The sequence below is a fragment of the Puma concolor genome, chromosome B2, assembly GCF_028749965.1.
Source record: "Puma concolor isolate L17-30 chromosome B2, mPumCon1.1.hap2, whole genome shotgun sequence".
NCBI classification, from domain to species: Eukaryota; Metazoa; Chordata; class Mammalia; order Carnivora; family Felidae; genus Puma; species Puma concolor.
In genome coordinates this window covers 126560418-126580009 of record NC_141671.1, presented here as the reverse complement: position 1 = coordinate 126580009, position 19592 = coordinate 126560418, and the positions used below count along the sequence as shown (strand labels likewise).

The 19592-nt window shown below is 43.2% G+C and overlaps 1 protein-coding gene across 6 annotated transcripts in view; it reads right to left on the bottom strand.

Annotated features, from left to right (window-relative positions):
• ARFGEF3 (ARFGEF family member 3) overlaps window positions 1-19592 on the bottom strand; it is a 188889-nt gene that overhangs the window by 158341 nt on the left and 10956 nt on the right. Inside the window, exon 1 of one of the 6 annotated variants that reach the window (XM_086707976.1) lies at window positions 9755-10965. The exons of 4 other annotated variants lie outside the window; for them this stretch is intronic. In XM_086707976.1, the coding sequence (XP_086564102.1) occupies window positions 9755-9756 (2 nt within the window). In that variant the 5' untranslated portion in view covers window positions 9757-10965. Of the gene's footprint in view, window positions 1-9754; window positions 10966-19592 lie in introns of those variants that run through there. One more of the 6 variants, XM_086707974.1, reaches the window with a different exon arrangement.

Genomic DNA, 19592 nt, shown 5'->3' with positions numbered 1-19592 from the left:
CTACCTTTTAGACCCCTCTCATATGCCACTCACAAAAATTAACTCAAAATGGATTGAAGACTTAAATGTAAGACCTGAAACTGCAAAACTCCTAGAATATGGTAAAAAATCTCCTTGACATTGGCCTTAGCAACAATTTATTGGGTAACAACCAAAGGCACAGAAAACAAAAGCAAAAATAAACAAGTGGGATGACATCAAACTAAAAAAGTTCTTCACAGCAAAGGAAACAATCAGCAAAATGACAATGCAACCTACAGAATGGGAGAAAATATTTGCAAACTGTCGACCTGATAGAGGTTATATCCAAAATATGTACAAAATGCATACAACTCAATAATTATAAATAATCCCGTTAAAATGAGCAAAGAAACAGAATAGACATTTTTCCAAAGAAGACATGAATTTCCAACAGGTGCATTAGAAGGCTGTTCAAAATCATTAATCATCACGGAGACGCAGATCAAAACTACAATGAGACATCACCTCACATCTGTGAGGCTGGCCATTATCAAAAAGATAAGAGATAATAAGTGTTGGCAAGGATGTGCGCTGTTGGTGAGAATGTAAATTAGTACAGCCCTTATGGAAACAGTACAGAGGTTCCTCAAAAAATTAAATAGGGAACTACCATATGATCCAACAATCCCTGGGTACGTACCCAAAGGAAATGAAACCAGTCTCAAAGAAATATCCGTGTTCCCATGTGCACCACAGCATTATGAAAGCAGTCTCAAATATCCGTGTTCCCATGTGCACCACGGCATTATTTACAATAGCCAAGGCATGGACACAACCTAAGTGTCCACCAACAGATGAATAGATACAGCAAATGTGATATCTATCTATCTACCTACCTACCCACCCAGATATAACTAGATATCTATACTTAAATACAGATACCTAGGATAAATACACAAACACATGATGGATTATTACTCAGCCATAAGAAAGAAGGATTTCCTGCCATTTGTAGCAGCACGAATGCACCTAGAGGACGTTAGGCTAAGTGAAATAAGCCAGAGTCAGAAAGACATACAATGCACGATCTACTTATTTGTGGAATCTAAAACAGTTAAGTCAAAGAGAGAGTAGAATGGTGGTTGCCAGGGGCCAAAGGGTGGAAGAATAGGGAGATATTGGTCAAAGGGTACTAACTTTCAGTTATAAGATGAATAAATTCCGGGGATGTAATGCACAGCGTGGTGACTATAGTTAGTAACACTGTATTACATACTTGAAATTTGCTAACACGGTAGATCTCAAGTGTTTTCATCACACACACAAATTATAACTATGTGAGATGATGGATGTTAATTAACTTGATTGTGGTCATCATTTCACAATGTCTACGCATATCAAGTCATCGTGTTGTACACCTTAAATATACACAGTTTTATTTGTAAATTAAACAGTTTAATTTGTATATACTGATTTGTAAATTACTTGTCAATAAAGCTAGGAAAAGAAACTGCTGCCTTTTTATATTTTGAAGTTACAGCCTCTGTCCCATTAAACGCTCTACAGTTCTTCCCCCATAGGCATCAAAAATCACATTCAGCCATCCACGTATAGTGATCACTCCCCCTAAGCAATACATTTTGGCAATAAGCATCAGACAGAGAACAATGATGTAAAATTTTATATTCCCATAAATAGCAACTTCTCCCAACAGTAATATGTGTGTGGTGTTTCAACTTCTGAGTATCCCAATAGATTCTGCTCTGTAAGCACTTTTTAAAAATAGGCTGTGGGCGAAAGCCAAAACGATTGGTTTGGTTCCTTATTAGCTGTCTGCTTTAAACACATTATAGATTCTATACTTCTCTCTCCCAGCCTGTAGACTCGGCTGAGTAAGATCCACATTAATCTGCCACTCAATAGCCTCATGTCTGGCACTCTTCTGAAACGAAGAAAAGACTGTTTCTCAGGATAAATATAGTTTTAAAGGGTGGGGTCGTGTCTGGGTGCTAGTTACCCTTCAACCCTGTAAACTGCCTTTAGAACCCAGTCACCCTGAAAGCAGCTGTATTTGTAACAATACATCAGCACAGAGCTGCTTTATTCCACTGGAGGAAGTATCCAATCTATTATACAACTGCATGGCCTTCCTAAATGAAACATGTACTGGGAGAAAAACAAATACGTGCAGTGTTTTGTTTTTTTTTTTAATGCACCCAAGAGAAAAAAACCAGTAGCGGACTGCTTTCCTAGGGAAATGATTAAAGATCACAAGACAGTAAAAGCTGCCCGACGACAATCCCAGCCCAGGGTATGAAAACGGGACAGCGAGGGACTGAAAGCTTGACTCAACCAGGAGGGCCGTGGTGGAGCCCCTCCCCCTTATGGGTGTTAACAGAAGTTGGCCTGGCATTACGGTTCTCGCCACTCACAGCCGTCACAGATCACACAGAGCAAATGCAACACAGCCAAACTGCTACAGGTTTGGCCCTAAATGGCCTAAATCCAAATAGGGACTTGGTGAGTTTGCACAAGCACCTATATGGGTACCCGCAAAGCCAGGGAATCCTGCAGGCTGATAAAGATGTTCTCACGGAAGAAAGGTAAAATCGAGAATAAATTTATCAAGTATTCTGGAAATGCAAGCTGGTGCAGCCACTCTGGAAAACAGGATGGAGGTTCCTCAAAAAACTAAAAACAGAACTACCCTACGACTCAGCAATTGCACTACTAGGCATTTATCCAAGGAATACAGGTGTGCTGTTTCGAAGGGACACATGCACCCCCATGTTTATAGCAGCACTATCAACAATAGCCAAAGTATGGAAAGAGCCCAAATGTCCATCGATGGATGAATGGATAAAGAAGATGTGCTATATATGTATACACACACACACACACACACGCGTGCGCACACACACACACACACACACACACACGATGGAGTATTACTTGGCAATCAAAAAGAATGAAATCTTGCCATTTGCAACTACGTGGATAGAACTGGAGGGTATTATGCTGAGTGAAATTAGTCAGAGAAAGACAAAAATCATATGACTTCACTCATAAGGGGACTTTAAGAGACAAAACAGATGAACAGAAGGGAAGGAAACAAAAATAATATAAAAACAGGGAGGGGGACAAAACAGAAGAGACTCATAAATATGGAGAACAAACTGAGGGTTACTGGAGGGGGCGGGGATGGGCTAAACGGGTAAGGGGCACTATGGAATCTACTCCTGAAATCATTGCTGCACTATATGCTAACTAATTTAGGTGTAAATTTTCAAAAATAAAAAATAAAACAAGTTAAAAAATCTTATCAAGTATTCAAGTATTTTAAATACTATAATTCTGTTATAATTATTATTTATATTGGCAAAATCTCACTATGTAAAGATCTCTAGCTAAGGGTTTCTCCTTCTACAAGATAAAAAAAAAGAACCCCCACTCATTTTCTATCCTAATATTGACGGGAGAGGTCCCCAAACTATGGAAAACCGAGAGTAACTCCACCACCGAAACTCTCTTCCGGCTGCACAGATACCTTGTCTAGTCACCCAACACACTATTCACATCACGGTGTTCTTCCCTGTGTGTCAGAGGCACCAAGGCACTCTTAGTTCCAGCCTGGGAAGGCAGGAACATGAAGACCAGGACCAAAATGATGAGGAACCCTGCTGCTCAAAGACAGAGTCAGATCAACCTGGGGAAACCTTCATAGTCAAGTTTATGAGCACTTCCCTACTGCTACTCTTCACAGCCCCACTGACTGACTGTCCTTTCTCCCTGGGGACTCGGAGGGACCCGATAGTTTTATGCCGGCTGGGAAGCTTTTTGTCCCCGAAAGGCCAGAGACATCTGTGCTAGGAAGCCGAGTCGCTGGGGCCTGCCTGACTGAAAGCCCGGGGGGTCCGGGCAGGAAGTCCCCCTGCTCTGGTTTAAGTGTGAAGCTATAAGCAAAGATCTCTGTATCAGGGAAGGCAATGGAGTCTGGTAAAAGAACTCTGGGCTGATCTGGCAATCTGTGGGTTCATTTTGGCCAACAAATGTTGGGTATAATCCTCAGCGTGTTACTTAGGTCTCTCTGGCGTGCAGTTTCTATTCACAAGATAAAGGCAGAAGCTTTCTGAGCTCCTTCAAAGGGACGGGAAGAATCAACCAAGTAGGGATATGAGAGAGCTCTGAAAGCCAACACCTGATGGAAATCTGAGGGAAGCAGAGGGAGAAGAGCAGCAGAGTCTAAGGAAACCAGCTCTCTGTCTCCGTATGGCTCAGCCATCTTATCAGCAAGATGGGGTATCTCCATCGCCTTCTCAAATGCGAACGGCCTCTGCTTCTTTGAGGCACGTGGCTCGCAGTTTTCGCAGGCTTCTTAGCAACTCGATTCCAACTGTGTTTTTGGCTGACAGCATGGTCAGCCCCAAGTGGTAGATCAAGAATGGTCTAAGTCATTGCCGACAATCCTGTTTTCCCTACTTTTTCAGCCTTCCTTGTGGCTCCCTGGAGTACTTTTGCTTTCCTGAGAAAAAGGACAAGACCTGTTTAGTTTGCACTGCCCTTCGGCCTTTCGTCTTGCTGCCTTCCGTCTTGGATGGGGGGTGTGATGACTGCAGCTGCAAGAGCCATCGGTGGTACAAAAAGCCACATATAATGAGGGCCAGTAGGTTCCCAGACGTGAGGAACCTAGGCCCCATCTTGTTTAAGCCACAGTTAGGCTTTCTATTCCTTACAGCCGAAGGCATTCATAACTCATATACTACCAACGGCTATTTCTAGAGAAAAGCCAATATTCAGGTAATATTTCCTTCTGTCCCAATACATTTCCCGAAGGTGAAAGGGGAAATGAAGGAATAGACAGGGACAACAATAATTCCAATTTTAACATATCTAAGTGACGGGTATTTGGCAAATATCCGTTGAAGACATAGATTATATTAGTTAAAAGAACAACTTTCAAGTCAGACCCATACTTATTTTTTGTCTATTTTATTTTATTATTTTACTTTATTTTACTTTGATGGCAGGGGGGCACAAGGGAGCGAGGGGCAGAGTGAGAGAATCCCACGAGGGGGAAAGGGAGAGAGAAGCAGGGCTCGGGTTTTTACCTGAGGCGGGGCCCGAGCTCACAAACCGAGCACTCATGACCTGAGCCGAAGCCAGATGCTTAATGCCTGAGCCACCCAGGCACCCTCAAACCTGTGTTTGAACCTCTGTCTGTCCTGTATTAGCCGTGTGACTTTAGGCAAATGATCTTATCACTCCAGCCTCAGTTTTCCCATTAAAATTTAGGTCGTATGAGTACCAATCGTACTTACTGTACGATTAAATAAGATAACGTATAACGTCACTAGCACAATTCCTGGCAAAGATCGATGCTTCATAATTGGTTACCTTCAATATTGTGGGGAGGCACATTACACCACGTGCCTGGGTATAAGGGTGACAGAGTTTAGAATCTAGCTACCGGCAAGCACATAAGGAAATCAGTTATCTGGGGCAGAAGAAGGCTATAATATGCACCAGTGTGCATACTGTGTGGGAGAGGGTGACAAAGCCCCACGTCTAGGCCCTCACACCTTGTAAATGCCACAGACGTCTCAGCGGTCTTCCCTGACTATTTCACGGGAGTTACCAAATACTTAATGTAGAATTTCCTTACCCTTCTCCTGCAGAAGAAATAAACAGGTCAACAGAATGGTCAAAATGCAGCCAGACAATAGGAAAAGGATTCCAGCGAGAGAACTTCTAGGCTGCCAAATTCACCTAGCCCCCCCTCCCCTCTCGGTCCCTGAGGGTCACGTGGTTTCTTTTAACGTGGGTATATCAGGGAGAATGCTTTCAGCTGCAAGTGACAGGAAATCAACTCCCTAAGTAGCTTACACATGGAGACAGGATAGTCAGAGGTTCAAATACAGGTTTGAGGGTGCCTAAGTGGCTTGTACATGGAGGCGGGTTGGCCCCAATTTTAGGTGATTCGGTGCTCTGATGACACAGCCAAGAACCCAGGTTCTTTCCATCTTCCTCCTGGCCCACCCTCTTAAGTATCTGCTTTACCACAGCTATGGCCACTCCAAGCATCATTTAAATGTGGTAAGTTTCAGGGAAGAAAGAACTTCACTCTCACAAGTCTGAGAGAGCATCCCTCTCCCATTCCATGTGGATCCATCTGACGCAGGGCACACCCGTTGGCCAAATGGGAACGTTGCGCCTGTGATAGGGCAGCCTCCTCTGAGGCAGACAATAAAAGCAGATCCTGTTACCCACTCAGGTCCTGTTGGCGGTCGGAGGTGGTGGGATGTTGGGAAAGCAACCAAAGGTCTCTGTTCCAGGGGAAAAGGACGGAAGGCCCAGAGACTCTACAAATGCTGACAATTATCTCCTAAACTAGGAAACCCCCTGCACGTCTTCTGGTTCAAAACCAAACTATTACCTTTAGGCAGGTATGTGGTGTGGTACCCCTGCCCCCATCAACAGCCACCCTCATCCTGGACTGGCCCAAGAGAAGCCAGCTCAAAGAACCTTCTTGAGTCTACAAGCAAAAATGGAAGAGGAAGACCGAGTGGCATTAGATTCCAGTTTCCTTATTTCAGATGCTGGAATTTATTTTAACCAACACTTTAAACTGCCACAGGGAAGTTGTGCAGATCGAGCCTGCTCGGGCTGATTTGCTTCTAGTTCCCAAGGACCAATCAGTCCTCCCTGTATTCTTAGGAATCAGAAATAACACTACTTAAATTCAGATTCTTATCGGCTCCTTTGTTCCTGGAACCTGTTCTGCTATCTAAAAATCACACTTTGAAACTCAGCACTAACTGGGGGGTGGGGGAAACAAAAATAAACCAAAAAAACTTGAATCATGCTGCAAACTGCCAAAACACCATAAGCCTATTTTCTATTTTATCAGAGTGATATTACACTCATGATTTGATGTACGTTCTGCAAAGGACCATCTTATTTAAAATCTTATGTAATCTTCCTAAGACCCCAGTAAGGAGTATTATTTGCAGGGCTATGACAGGGCAATGTCATAGCTCTGCGGGATGACAGGTGACCCAGGTGACAGTTCTACAGGTGCATGAGACACAACAGAGGGCCATCTATCTCTCTACAAAGCGTAATAACAGGATTGCTGCGCAGGCCTAAAGCTTGGAGCCCAAGGACAAGCCTGGCAAAGGCAGGGCTAGGAGGAGTTCCCGTCCTCAGGTAAGAGGAAGAGCTGGAGACTCTTATGAATGAAGGATTCAGGATGCTGACATCTAAAATGGGGAAGACGTGGTTCTCAAAGGGTAACCTAGATGCCTGAGACCCTTTCAGAGGGTCCATGAGGTCAAAAGTTTTTCCATTCTCAATCTCTCAGGAGTATAGGGGGGACTTTATCAAAAAAGAATACCCACAATTATCTGAAAAGGCAATTCAGATTCCTCTCCCATTTTAAACTGCTTATCTGTATGAGGCAGGATTTTCTTTATCGCCTTCAACCAAAGCTACGTATTGGAGCAGATGGAATGCAGAAGCAGAGCCAAGATTCCAGCTGTTTTCCTTTTATGAAGCCAGATACGAAAGATTTGCAAAAAAATGTAAAAGTCATCTCACTAAATTTTTCTTAGTTACTTTTCAAAAAAATGTCATTCATATTAACATACAATAGGCTTGTTACTTTTAATGAATATTTAAAAAAAATTTTTTTAATGTTTATTTTTTGAGAGAGACAGAGACGGTGTGCAACTGGGGGAGGGGCAGAGAGAGAGGAAGACACAGAATCCGAAGCAGGCTCCAGGCTCCAAGCTTCCAGCACCGAGCCGGATGTGGGGCTCGAACTCACGAACTGTGAGATCATGACCCCAGCTGAAGTTGGACGCTTAACCAACTGAGCCCCCCAGGTGCCCGTGAATTAACATTTTTTAAGTTTCTGTTTTAACTTATAATGTGGTAAATATTGATAGATATAATACAAAGATTTCCCTACAAAGCGCCTTGGGATCCTCAATAACTTTTAGAAGTGTAAAGGGCTTTAAGACCGAACAGTCTGAGTACTGCTCCATTAATGTGACAGCTGAATGGATAGGGAAAGTGTGGCGTGAGTGCACACACACGATGGGGGACATTACTCAGCCATAAAAAAGAAAGAAGGAAATCGTGCCCTTTACAGCAACATGGAGGAGCCTTGAGGACATTATGCTAAGTGAAATAAGTCAGAGAAAGGCAAACACCGTGGGATCTTACTTTAAAGTTCTCCTCCCACACCCACGCAAAATGGTAGCTATGGGAGGTGACGGACGTTCACTGACCTGACTGTGGCAATCACTTTACAAGGGAAACATATATCAAATCATCATGCTGTCTACCTTAAACTTACACAGGGTTATGTCGCTTATATATCTCAATAAAGCTGAAAAAAATATATATATACCACACGGGGGGACCTGAGCCAAAGCCCTGTGGGCTAGCGGCTCCTCTCCTGCTGAAATGCTCAGCAGATGAAAGGAAGGAGGAGGTAAATCAGAGGCTCTTCTCCTGGACGGGAGGCGGCCAGCAAGCATGCTGAGCCCTTCTTTGGGGAGACAGAGTCATTCTCTGTGGTCCCACTAGGGTCTCTCTAGATCGGTTTTTCTCTGCATCTACTGGTCAGTCAATAATCACACTGGGGAAACAGAGGCACCTGGACGCCTTGCAGTGTCTATCTTCGTTTGTGGAAGCTGACCGGCAAAATGACTAGTTCAGGGTCCCGACGGTCATACGTGGGAGAACTGGGACTTGGAGCCAGGACCTAGTGTATCACCATTACTGTTTCCGTTTCCTTTCTCTTCAAACGGTGTGCTCTTAGAGGGGAGACAGTCAGTGTCCTATTCCCAGTACACAGGATGTGGCCCAGGGATGCCTGTCCCTGCCTGCCACTGCCTCTTCCACCACAGCCGAGACCCCCTCACACTGTCCTCCGACTGTTGATCACAGCTCCAGACGCCTCGACTAGAGATGCTGGCATTCAAGACCGAACGCTGCAAATAATCCCACGAGCAAATATTTATAAAGGCGTCCCCTGTACTGGGTGCTTGGGTGCACACACCTTAAACCAACAACGGTTCTCTTTCTTAATCAAATATCCTCTTGACTTTAAAATTACAACTATACGTTTTGCGACGTCTGAAACACACGAGTGCTCTCCTCCCCACTTGCAGCAAATGTCAGGTTACTGGCCTTGTCTTCCACAGCCAGCTTTATTTCAGAAGTGGAGTTAAGATCCCAGAGGGCAGACACAGCAGCCCTCCCCAGGTCAACCCAGGTGGCCTCTGTGTCCAGGCCCCTCCCCACCAACCACAGCTGGACACAGTTTCCTGGCTTTTTTTCTGCCAACACTCTGAAATAAACATACAAAAGCCCTTTTGTCTTTGAAAGATTTTTCTCCCAGCTGGCAAATACAGAAAAACAAAATGGGGCTTACAAAAGAAAGCAAGCAACGGGGAAGTTACAGGTTCAGAGGCCAAAACACCCCCAACTTTAAAATACAATAATTCTCTCTGGACTTCATTAAATGAAAAGTTAGTCCAGGTCTGCTCCCACCTGGATGTGATCTATGCTGGATGCGTTTCTTCAGTTTAGGCCTAACTTGGTAAAAATCAGTCCTGCACTGAATCTCCTCTCGGTAATTCTGCAGGCTCGCGCAGCATAACCCTCCCTAAAGAGACCACCTTAGCTGCTGCTTAGCAGTTTCCTCAGTCAAGTGAGCAGAAGCTCCGAGAGGTAAGGGTTAGCTAATTACGTAATGACTCAGGCTTCCCCAGTGGGTACTCACATCAATTCCAGACCAGAGTCTTTGATCTTAAGGTCTCCTTCTGCCTCACAAGGAAGAAAAGTCAATTTAGGTCATTTCCTGGCAAAGTCCTGTCCACACACTAATCTCAATGGCTCTAATAATTCCTGGTTCTTCCCTCAGCCTGAATGTATGACACACCCTCTTTTAAAAGCCCTGACTCCTTGTAGATTGCATTTAAAGTTGTTTCAGCGCAAGGCGATCTTATCCGTATTCCTACATTAGTACCTTGCTCTCGTGAGTGAGCAGCGGCTAAATACAGATTTCCCAAGAGCTCTTTCCAACGATGGTGCTTCATCAAGTCATTTACTGCATGAAATTTAATATTCTATATCTCAGCTTTTCATGTAAGTTACAAATAAGAAAAAATAAACCTCTGTGATAAGTCAGTAATGGTAGAGGGAATACCCCGCCACAGTTTAAGACAGTAAACTCTGGAGTCCAGCACAGTCCCGATTCTGCCCCAGGCCAGCTTGAGGAGTTTGGCCGGTCTCTCCAAAACCTCAGCATCTCCCTTGCCTCCCTCACAAAAGCGCCGTCAGGATAGAGATCAGGATGCATAGCACCGAGGAGAGGCCCTGTCACACAGTGAAGATTTTCAAAATGTTAACCTGTGTTCTCAAGTGTCCCGAAATTAGTTGAGAAAATACAAAGCCTGGTAAGCATGCCAAGAGGCATCGCACTGACAGAGTCCTGGCCTATCAAACAGGTAAAGGGAGAGCCAGCTCCAGGGTCAAATTTATTGGACTTAACTTGAAAAAGATACACCTGGGTATTGTTGTGTCCTTACATAGTCGTACAGATTTATCAACAGTTCAGCTGCACACCTAAATGTGCAGTAAAACAAAAAGAGAAAAAATATAAAATATTCAACAAAGGAAGGTGTCCCAAGAAACTAAATATGATTTTAGTTTTTGCGCCGTGCTTTCCCCAGTAGAAAAAAAGTCCTGCGGGGTGAAAAGGAGAGATACAAACAACTCACTGAACCATTTCCACCACCGAATCAATAACCTCCAGTCCCTGACCATCTCTTGGAATCCACTGTTATAACCCATCAATAGAAACAATTTCTCAGAGGCATACTTTGAAACAAAGCAGGAAATTTGGACCTAAATCGCCTATAAGGCACAGTTTAATTATAAAAACCAAACAGAATAAAAAGCCTACCTTCACACCATTCAAAAAAAAAAAAAAGAGAGAGAGAGAGAGGCTTAAGAAAGAAAATTTGTGATTAGATGGTTATATTTTTCTCAAAATGGAGTTTTATGTTTCCTTGCAACACTTCCCTTTAGAACCAAGGGCTATAAAATAAAAACATCAATTGACATAAAGGAGTGATGAGTGGCCATGGCTATTTTCAAGCATTAATAGTATCTGGTTCACATTCCAAAATATCAGCCAAGCCCAAGATCCTCTACATCCTACTTTGGGTGGGTTATCCACTTCTTTAATTGACTGCATCATTTACAGGGGCTTTTAGGGCAGGGGCTATTAACAAGGAGAAGCTTTATAATGGAGAGCTAATTGTAGGTCCTCCTTATCAAAGGGAATAGAACACAAAACCATTAGGACTGGCCTACGGGCTGGCAGATAACACACAGAAGAAGGTTTTTGTAAGTGAGGAAATAGTATAGTATTGTTACTTATGCTATTTGTTGTTAAAGGTGACAGGAACACTCTTTGACTCCCATAGCAGCAGGGGAAGGAAAGAGAGAAATCAGATCTTTGGGGCACCTTGATTTCTAACAAGGATTTCAGCATCCCCGCTGCTAAAGGCTTCTCCACATGCCCCATTCCTTTTGCCAATATTTGTGGCCGACAGGGAAATGTCATTCTGCTCACCTGCTCACCTCGGGCAAGCCTGCTCTCAGGAAGCTGGAATACCAGGTCAGCTCCAGGGCAAGTCCTCGTTCTCTTAAATGGTCCCTATCCACCTCCAGCAAGGTTGACAGAGTCTCCTTCCTTCCTTTCATGACTTGCTGACATAAAGAATTCTCTACAACTTGAAAATGAGCCAGGCTTAGATTTAACCAAACTGTCTTAAACCTCTTCTTTTTTAAAAAATTGTTTTCCTATTGCACAACCAGCAAAATATCAACAGAGCCAAAATTTACTTGCATTTGCATGCCTTTGCCAAGGGAAGTCAGCTGTACTGGGGAAGAAAGGCAGAAGCCAGAAAAGAGAGGAGCCCTCAAGATGAGCTTAAACCCGTGAGAAGCACAAATGTTTGCAATTCACCTGGAATAGCCTGGAAGCCTGATAAGCAGCACCTGTCCTGCACTTAGGCCACAGCCTCCATTCAGTTAGCACAAGCTGAACACAGGACCTGAGAATTCTACAAGAACATCCTTTGCTTCCTTCTCTTGACCATAGGATAGCAAGGGGAGCCCAACACTTCTCCCAGATACAAGAAAGGCAGAAACAACGGTGAGATTGAAACTGCCTGCCAAAAACCACTATTGAGGTATTTGCGGTCCTCATCCATTTAAAATCAGTCTTTCCCAGTTGATGTGGATACGGTGACTTCTTCAATTAAAAAACAAACATAAATTTTGCACATCCTGTAGAAGTGGCTCCAGGGTTCAAAACAGAACTAAAACACTAAAATAGATGAAAGCAGCAGAAAGGCAATTAAAATGAAACCATACAAGGCATGGAAAGCTATTATGGATGGTTCTCTCAAAGCATAAATGCTGATGAGTGTGCTCCCATCCTGCAGGAAAGATCAGTAGGGCCCCCCATCAACATCTGAGTTGAGAAAAGGATGTGGACCAGGCAGGCAAAATGAAGCAGAAGGCTAGGCAGAGGCTCAGCCAGGGTGGGGACAGGAGAGGTGTGGGGGACACAGACAAGGGCAAATGGGAAGAAGGGCTGTTAGAGTCTTTCTGGGAACAACAACTGGCAGGAGAAAAGTAATTAGGCTGAGATTGGATGTGAAAAATCACAGAGAAGGTAAGCAAAAGGCAGCTGGGCCATGGCCGGGGTAATGTCTGGGATTGCAGTCAAAGGGGCACTAAGAAATGCCAACAAGAGGTTCATTGCCATTGGCTGCCTTTTAACAAGACAGGCTGAGGGTTCCCTGGACCGTTTTATCTCATCGGTACCAGTCCTGTTGTAAATAACCTGGGCTAAGAGAAGGGGCAAATCCTGGATTAGAACAGGATGGGGGTGAAGGTTCTTTAGTTCTTTACAACAGGAATACTCCACAGTCAAATTCATGTTGGGAGTGTGGCAGGGCAGGCAGCTTCCCTCTTCCACGTGGGCCAATGAGAGCTGAAACCCTTGGAGAGTCAATGTCCTTTGGCCCAGCACATTAACCAACTCCCAACCCCTGATCTAATATACGTCAGGCTAGTTGGGGCTTTGGTTGACGAGAGAGGGAGGAATTTAAGACTCTACTAGCTGAGGTCAATGGATTGGGTGCTAGGCTTCTGGTTCTACTCTCTGGGACCAACCCCCTCCCCCCGTCAGCCAATGAGATCTGAGAAGTTCTATTGCCAAAGTTGAGGTTCCATTCTGGGATTCTTTCAAATACTATGTTTCCTCAGACTCTGGAGAGGAGGGTACAGGTCCCCTGGGATATGTGTGGCAGTGTGGAGAAGCAGTTTCATCCTACAAGCATTTACAGGGCACCAAACTAGGGGATGAAAAGATGAATAATTTACATATATGAACTCCTTGAGGATAGGGTCTCAGAACAGAACCCCTAGACAACTGCCGATACAACGGGTAAGCGCCATGAGAGATTTATGTATAGTGAGGGCACAGAGAAAGATCACTTCTAGCAAACACAGCTCAGCCTTCAAGGAGAAGTAGGAGGACGAAGTGAGAAAGGCTGTGTGTTATGAGACACTCAGTGGACAATCATGATGAAAAGGGCAGGTCAGAAAATGCCCCCCTCATGTTTTAGTGCCCCATATAAAGGGAGTTTAGGATCGCTAAGGAAACACCTCAGACCTACTGCTTTAGTCTAAGCTTTGGCATGCAGAAGAAAGAGGATTTGTAACAAGCAAGCTTTATTTCAGCTTCTGAGATGGGCCCAGGAAGGAGGAGGAACAGGTGCTGGGAAATGCCTTCAGTAAAACATTAGTACACGTGGGAGAGGGTATCCTGGAAGTGGGGTCTTACCAAGCACAGCCCTCATCCTAGGAAAGAGCGGGTTTTCCTGATAGTACATGTTGCCAAGGCTCCGCCCAAAGCAGGACAGAAGAAACAGTCTGTGGAATCTAGACGAGACCGAATAAAGCTTGATTTGAATGTGGATGGCCCCAGCAGCCATGAGAACTTTCTAAGAGTGCAGGGCTGGAACTTGGGTGAGGTGGGTGAGGCACCAGCCTCGGGCACAAAATTTTAGGGAGCACGAAAAAACTCAATCAGCAAGATCAATAATATTTTAATGCCACATTTTTTCCTTTTTAAAATTCCAGTATAACAAGCACACAGTGTTATATTAGTTTCAGAAGTACAATATAGTGATTCAACAATTCTCTAAATTACTTAGTGCTCATCATAAGTGTACTCTTTCACCCCTCCCCCCCACTCACCTCCCCTCTTAGAGCTATCAGTTTGTCCTCTATAGTTATGAGTCTGGTTTTTTGTTGGTCTCTTCCCACTTGTTTTAGTTCTTAAATTATGAATGAAAGTCTTTTTGACTTTCTCTTATTTTGCTTATCATTATACTTTCTAGATCCATCCACGTTGTAGCAAATGGCAAGATTTCATTCTTTTTTATGGCCGAGTAACATTTCATTGTGTGTGTGTGTGTGTGTGTGTGTGTGTGTGTGTGTGTATGAATATATATGTATTCTTTTTTTCTTTTTCTCCATATCCTCACCAACACTTGTTGTTTCTTGTGTTGTTTTCTTTTTTTTAACCATTCTGATTGGTGTGAGGTGCTTTAAAGCCACATTTTAAAAACTCGAAATGAATGCCAAAATTCCATGGCAAACGAAATGCCAAATTTTAAATAAAGACAGGATCTGGCCCTGTACTTGCATGACTTAGCCTCACTCACCTCACCTGCTCCTGGTCATGGGGGAGTGAACCTCTTGGAAATCTGACAGGGGAGGCAGAGTAGTTTGTCAGAGACCCAGGCAGCTCAACTAAGACATCAAACTTGTAGTGGCCTAACGTGTCTGGGCCTCGGCATGGAGTGAAAAGCATCCTCCTTACAGATTTTTTTTTTTTTTAAATTTTTTTTTTCAACGTTTATTTATTTTTGGGACAGAGAGAGACAGAGCATGAACGGGGGAGGGGCAGAGAGAGAGGGAGACACAGAATCGGAAACAGGCTCCAGGCTCTGAGCCATCAGCCCAGAGCCCGACGCGGGGCTCGAACTCACGGACCGCGAGATCATGACCTGGCTGAAGTCGGATGCTTAACCGACTGTGCCACCCAGGCGCCCCCTCCTTACAGATTTATGTAGAGTTATATGAAGATGTCCAGATCCACGGCCACCAGAATTTGGAGTTCGAAATCCACTAGAAAAGACACCAGGCAAGCCATTCTGGCCCAGTCTCTGGGTGAGACTGACCACACCCAACCAAAACTCAGAAGCAGAAGAACACTGCAAAACTCCATGAGACAGGGAAGAACATTTTTTAGGAATGTGCCAGCAGGTCACGAATGATCTGGTGGGCGCCTGGGTGGCTCAGTCAGCTAAGCGTCCGACTACGGATTTTGGCTCAGGTCACGATCTCATGGTTTGTGAGATCGAGCCCTGGGTCAGGCTCCACACTGTGTGTGGGGCCTGCTTGGGATTCTCTCTCCCCGTGCCTCTCTCTGCCCCTCCCCCACTCATGTGTGCACGTATGCATGCATACACTCTCCCTCTCTCTCAAAATAAATAAACATTAAAAAAAAAAAAAAAAAGAATGATCTGGAAGAGGCAGTGACTGCATACAACAATGGTACTGAAAGATCCACAGAAGAACCCTTTTCTTTTCCACAATTAGGGTTGGATATAATATAAACTCTTCAACAGTTCTGAGAAAAAAAAGATCAGACGGAAGCAGGTATCATCTTAACCAAGCCACGGCAAGGACAGCGGGGTATGGAGAGGGGGATGGCTGACGAATCAACTTGCAAGAACTCAACATTCCAGAAGTTGTGGTAACTCCAGGTAGGCTTAAGCCAGGGGCTCCCTGCCAGGCAAGGCTGGTGACAGCTTCACAAAACACAGACATCACACCTGAATATTCATAACAAAAACCACAGTAGCCCTGAAGAATCCATAAATGACCAGGCTATTTTGGTTATATCGCTTGATTCCCAAACCACAGGGAAAAAGCAAGGAGGTTTAGGGGGTGAGAAGATAAAGTAGAAAAGTGTCAGAGACCAGAAAACATTTTGTGTTATTAGCTACTAATATTTCTTGATCAGTAGCTTTCCCAGGCTAATTTATCACTTGGTTGAAAAACCAGTGAACAACAATGAACAACAATGAACTCAATGACTATTAGTGGTGACTTGACTTGGTCAGAGATAGTTCACCAAGTCTATCCCAATTAGGAAGCACCGAAAGTTGCCTTCTGCTTATCAGACAAGTAGGACCTAGAAGTGGAAACCCCAATCAAAGGAACAGCCTGAACTACTTGATGACCTCCTTCCTGAGTATAGGGACACTGTGATGGCCCACGAATTCATAGGTTTTTGACCCTGTGAAGACACGGAAGGCCTGAAGTTTAAGAAGAAGCAAACGAGGAGCAAAGACAGTGAGGGTACAGGCTCCTCATGGCAGAAGATAAGGACTTCTTAAAGTTCCACTCCCAAGTTCAAAATCAAGACTTAGCGCAAGAAGGTAGAATGATTCTCACATAACTGTCTACTAACAAACTCGGGAAAGGTCACCCTGGAGCTTCCTCCATCCCTGACGTTGAATCTCACCGGCACTCTGCATGAACGCCTGTCCCTGTTGCTATAGCTGCTAACTTTATAAACCAGGAGAGTGGACAGTGGCTCAATGAAGGAGCTTGAGGGGGAAACAGGCAATGCCTCTGATCACTCCTCAACTTCACCTACAATGTTTTATGGTGGGGCTTCCCCCCGACAATGCCCTACACATGACTGAATAGGGCACTGTGACTAAAATCATTCACGTGACAGTAGTCCACTTTGGACTACTGTGGTTTGTACAAGAAGTCTTCAGAGCAATCAATGGTAAAACAGAAGTAATACGACCATAGGTCTCTCGAGGTTTCAGTCTTCTTCTGATCGGAGCTATCATTCCTAATATATGCAATTGAGCGAAGCAATATTAGCAATGATTTATCACGATGTTAATATATTTATCATAAAAAGCAATCCATCAGTGGCAAAAGAAAACTTAAGAAAAACAGCACAGCAAAAGTCCTTGAGATTTGAATTATTCCCTATTGCCCTTTCCAAAACAACAAAATACCTGCAAATAAACACTTCTAAGTGATTATCAGAAATGGAAACTGAATCTGAAATATAAAATCAGGAGAATACAAGACATAGTTAATGTATCTGCTTTCTTTACCATATACTAAATAGAAATATAATTGAAGAAAAAGACTTAAAACATAATTGAAGACCAATAATCAACGTATCCAAATTCTTATGCACAAATATTTACAGTCACTAGATTTTTTTTTTTTTTTTTGAGCAGGTACTCAAACAATAGAAAGATGCCCTCTTAAATAACTGGACAGAGTAAGTACTCTTGGTTTAAAAATTCCTGGCAGTGGAATCAAAGAATCAAAGGAAGACTGATTTCACAACAAAAGAAGAAAAGCCCATTACAGCATATCTCACTATATCGCTTCCCCTTATGATAAAGGGAAATAGGAAATCAGACAAATATTGATTCAATGGCTCTTTTTTGTCCTAATTATGGCTTATTCCTATACCCTGAAAGAGGCCTTAAAAACCTCCCAACTATTGTGAATCATAGTCAGACTGAAACCTCCTTATATGTATAAAATCTACCATAAATTTACAGTCACTACCACAAAAACAGTGTTTTCCAGCTAGGTATTTCTTTATTCTCCTCCCTCTGCTCACATCTGCTTCGTCTCATTTATGTGGTTTAGTTCTCTGTACAAAAATGGTTGATAGATCTCACTGCACGCCTGGAATACAAACACATTCCTTTGCACACAAGGATGGCATCACCAGCTCTTTATCATTAGGATAAACACTCCAAATTATCTGCTAACAACGGTGAAAGCATGAAAACACATGATAGATAGATAGATAGATAGATAGATAGATAGATAGATAAGATAGATAGATAGATAGATAGATAGATAGATAGATAGATAGATAGATAGATAGATACAGATAGAATTCATCCACAGTTCCTGGTCCACCATCCCTGCCACCAGTTTGGTGACCCCCTTCTACAGGTTATACAAGCTGGCAAGCTGGCTCTGGGTAAATCTTGAGGCCATGGGTGAAAGTAAAGTTAAATGACATGGCTGAACGGAGACCAACCATGTTTCCATTAATACTGCACTTTCTCTAACTCATCTGCCCCCTGCCCCAACACACACACCAAGAGTTGGGAAAGACCAGTTGTCTTTTGATGAACATTCTTCAGCAGTAGGCCAGGAGCCTCTTCTGGTATCACTGTTATGTTCTTAGGCCTAACACTAATAGGCAGAACTTTTATCGCAGACCCAGAACCACAGAAAGCTCAGCTGTCAGGTTCAACCACTCTCTGGATTTGGAAATAGCTTTTAGAGCCTTTGTGGCTCCAATAGCCACTAAGAAAAATGTAAAGTTCTGGTTTGCACATATTTTAAATTGACGTTTACATTTCTTTGTCATAATTCTAATTACTTGAAAAGGCTATAATTCTGGCATATTGGAATTATAACAGTTTTTAGTTAAAACATATCACTTATTTAAATGTATTAATGAAATCGAAATACCACAGCAATTTGAAAACCAGCTTTATCCATCAAAAAAGTATATGAGCAAACTTAAAAAAAAATTTTTTTTAATGTTTATTTATGAGAGACTCAGAACACGAGCTGGGGAGGAGCAGAGAAAGAGGGAGACGCAGAATCCGAAGCAGCCTCCAGGCTCTGAGCTGTCAGAATGGACCCTGCTGCGGGGCTCAAACTCATGAACCTTGAGATCATGACCTAAGCTGAAGTCAGATGCTTAACCCACTGAGCCACTGAGGCGCTCCTATGAGTGAACTCTTCAGAGTAAAAGATGCTACATTGTTCTCTTTTCTCCTTGAACTTGTATTTCCATTCTGCTTCCCCAACTTAATTTTCTCTCAATATTATATGTTTTAATTATGTTTTTAATGGTTATTTATTCTGAGAGGCACTGTACATGAATGGGGCAGGGGCAGAGAGAGAGAAAGAGAGAGAGAGAGAGAGAGAGAGAGAGAGAGAGAGAGAATCCAAGTAGGCTCTGCACTGTCAGAGCAGAGCCCAATGCAGGGCTTGATCCCATGAACCCTATGATCATGACCTGAGCCAAAATCAAGAGCCAGATGCTCAACCACCCAAGCTACTTAAGCGCCCCAATATGTTTCAATTCTTGAGAGCTTTTTTATTAATCTCCCTACTATATTTCTGTGTATAAAATGTATACAAAGTGATTTTTTAAAAGTCTCCTGTGCTCATGAGGCTTAAAGGTGTTTACTTTTCTTCTGGCTTGAGGTACCATTATGAATGCACCTAACTGATACAAACAGTATTAATGATTATATATAAGAATGTTAATGTAGTTAACACGAAAAGTATAATTTTATCGGAAATGCATTCCAAAAGAAACAGATAGGTAGGCCTTGTTTATTTTTATCTTCAATTACTTCATATATCTATGGATGAGTATC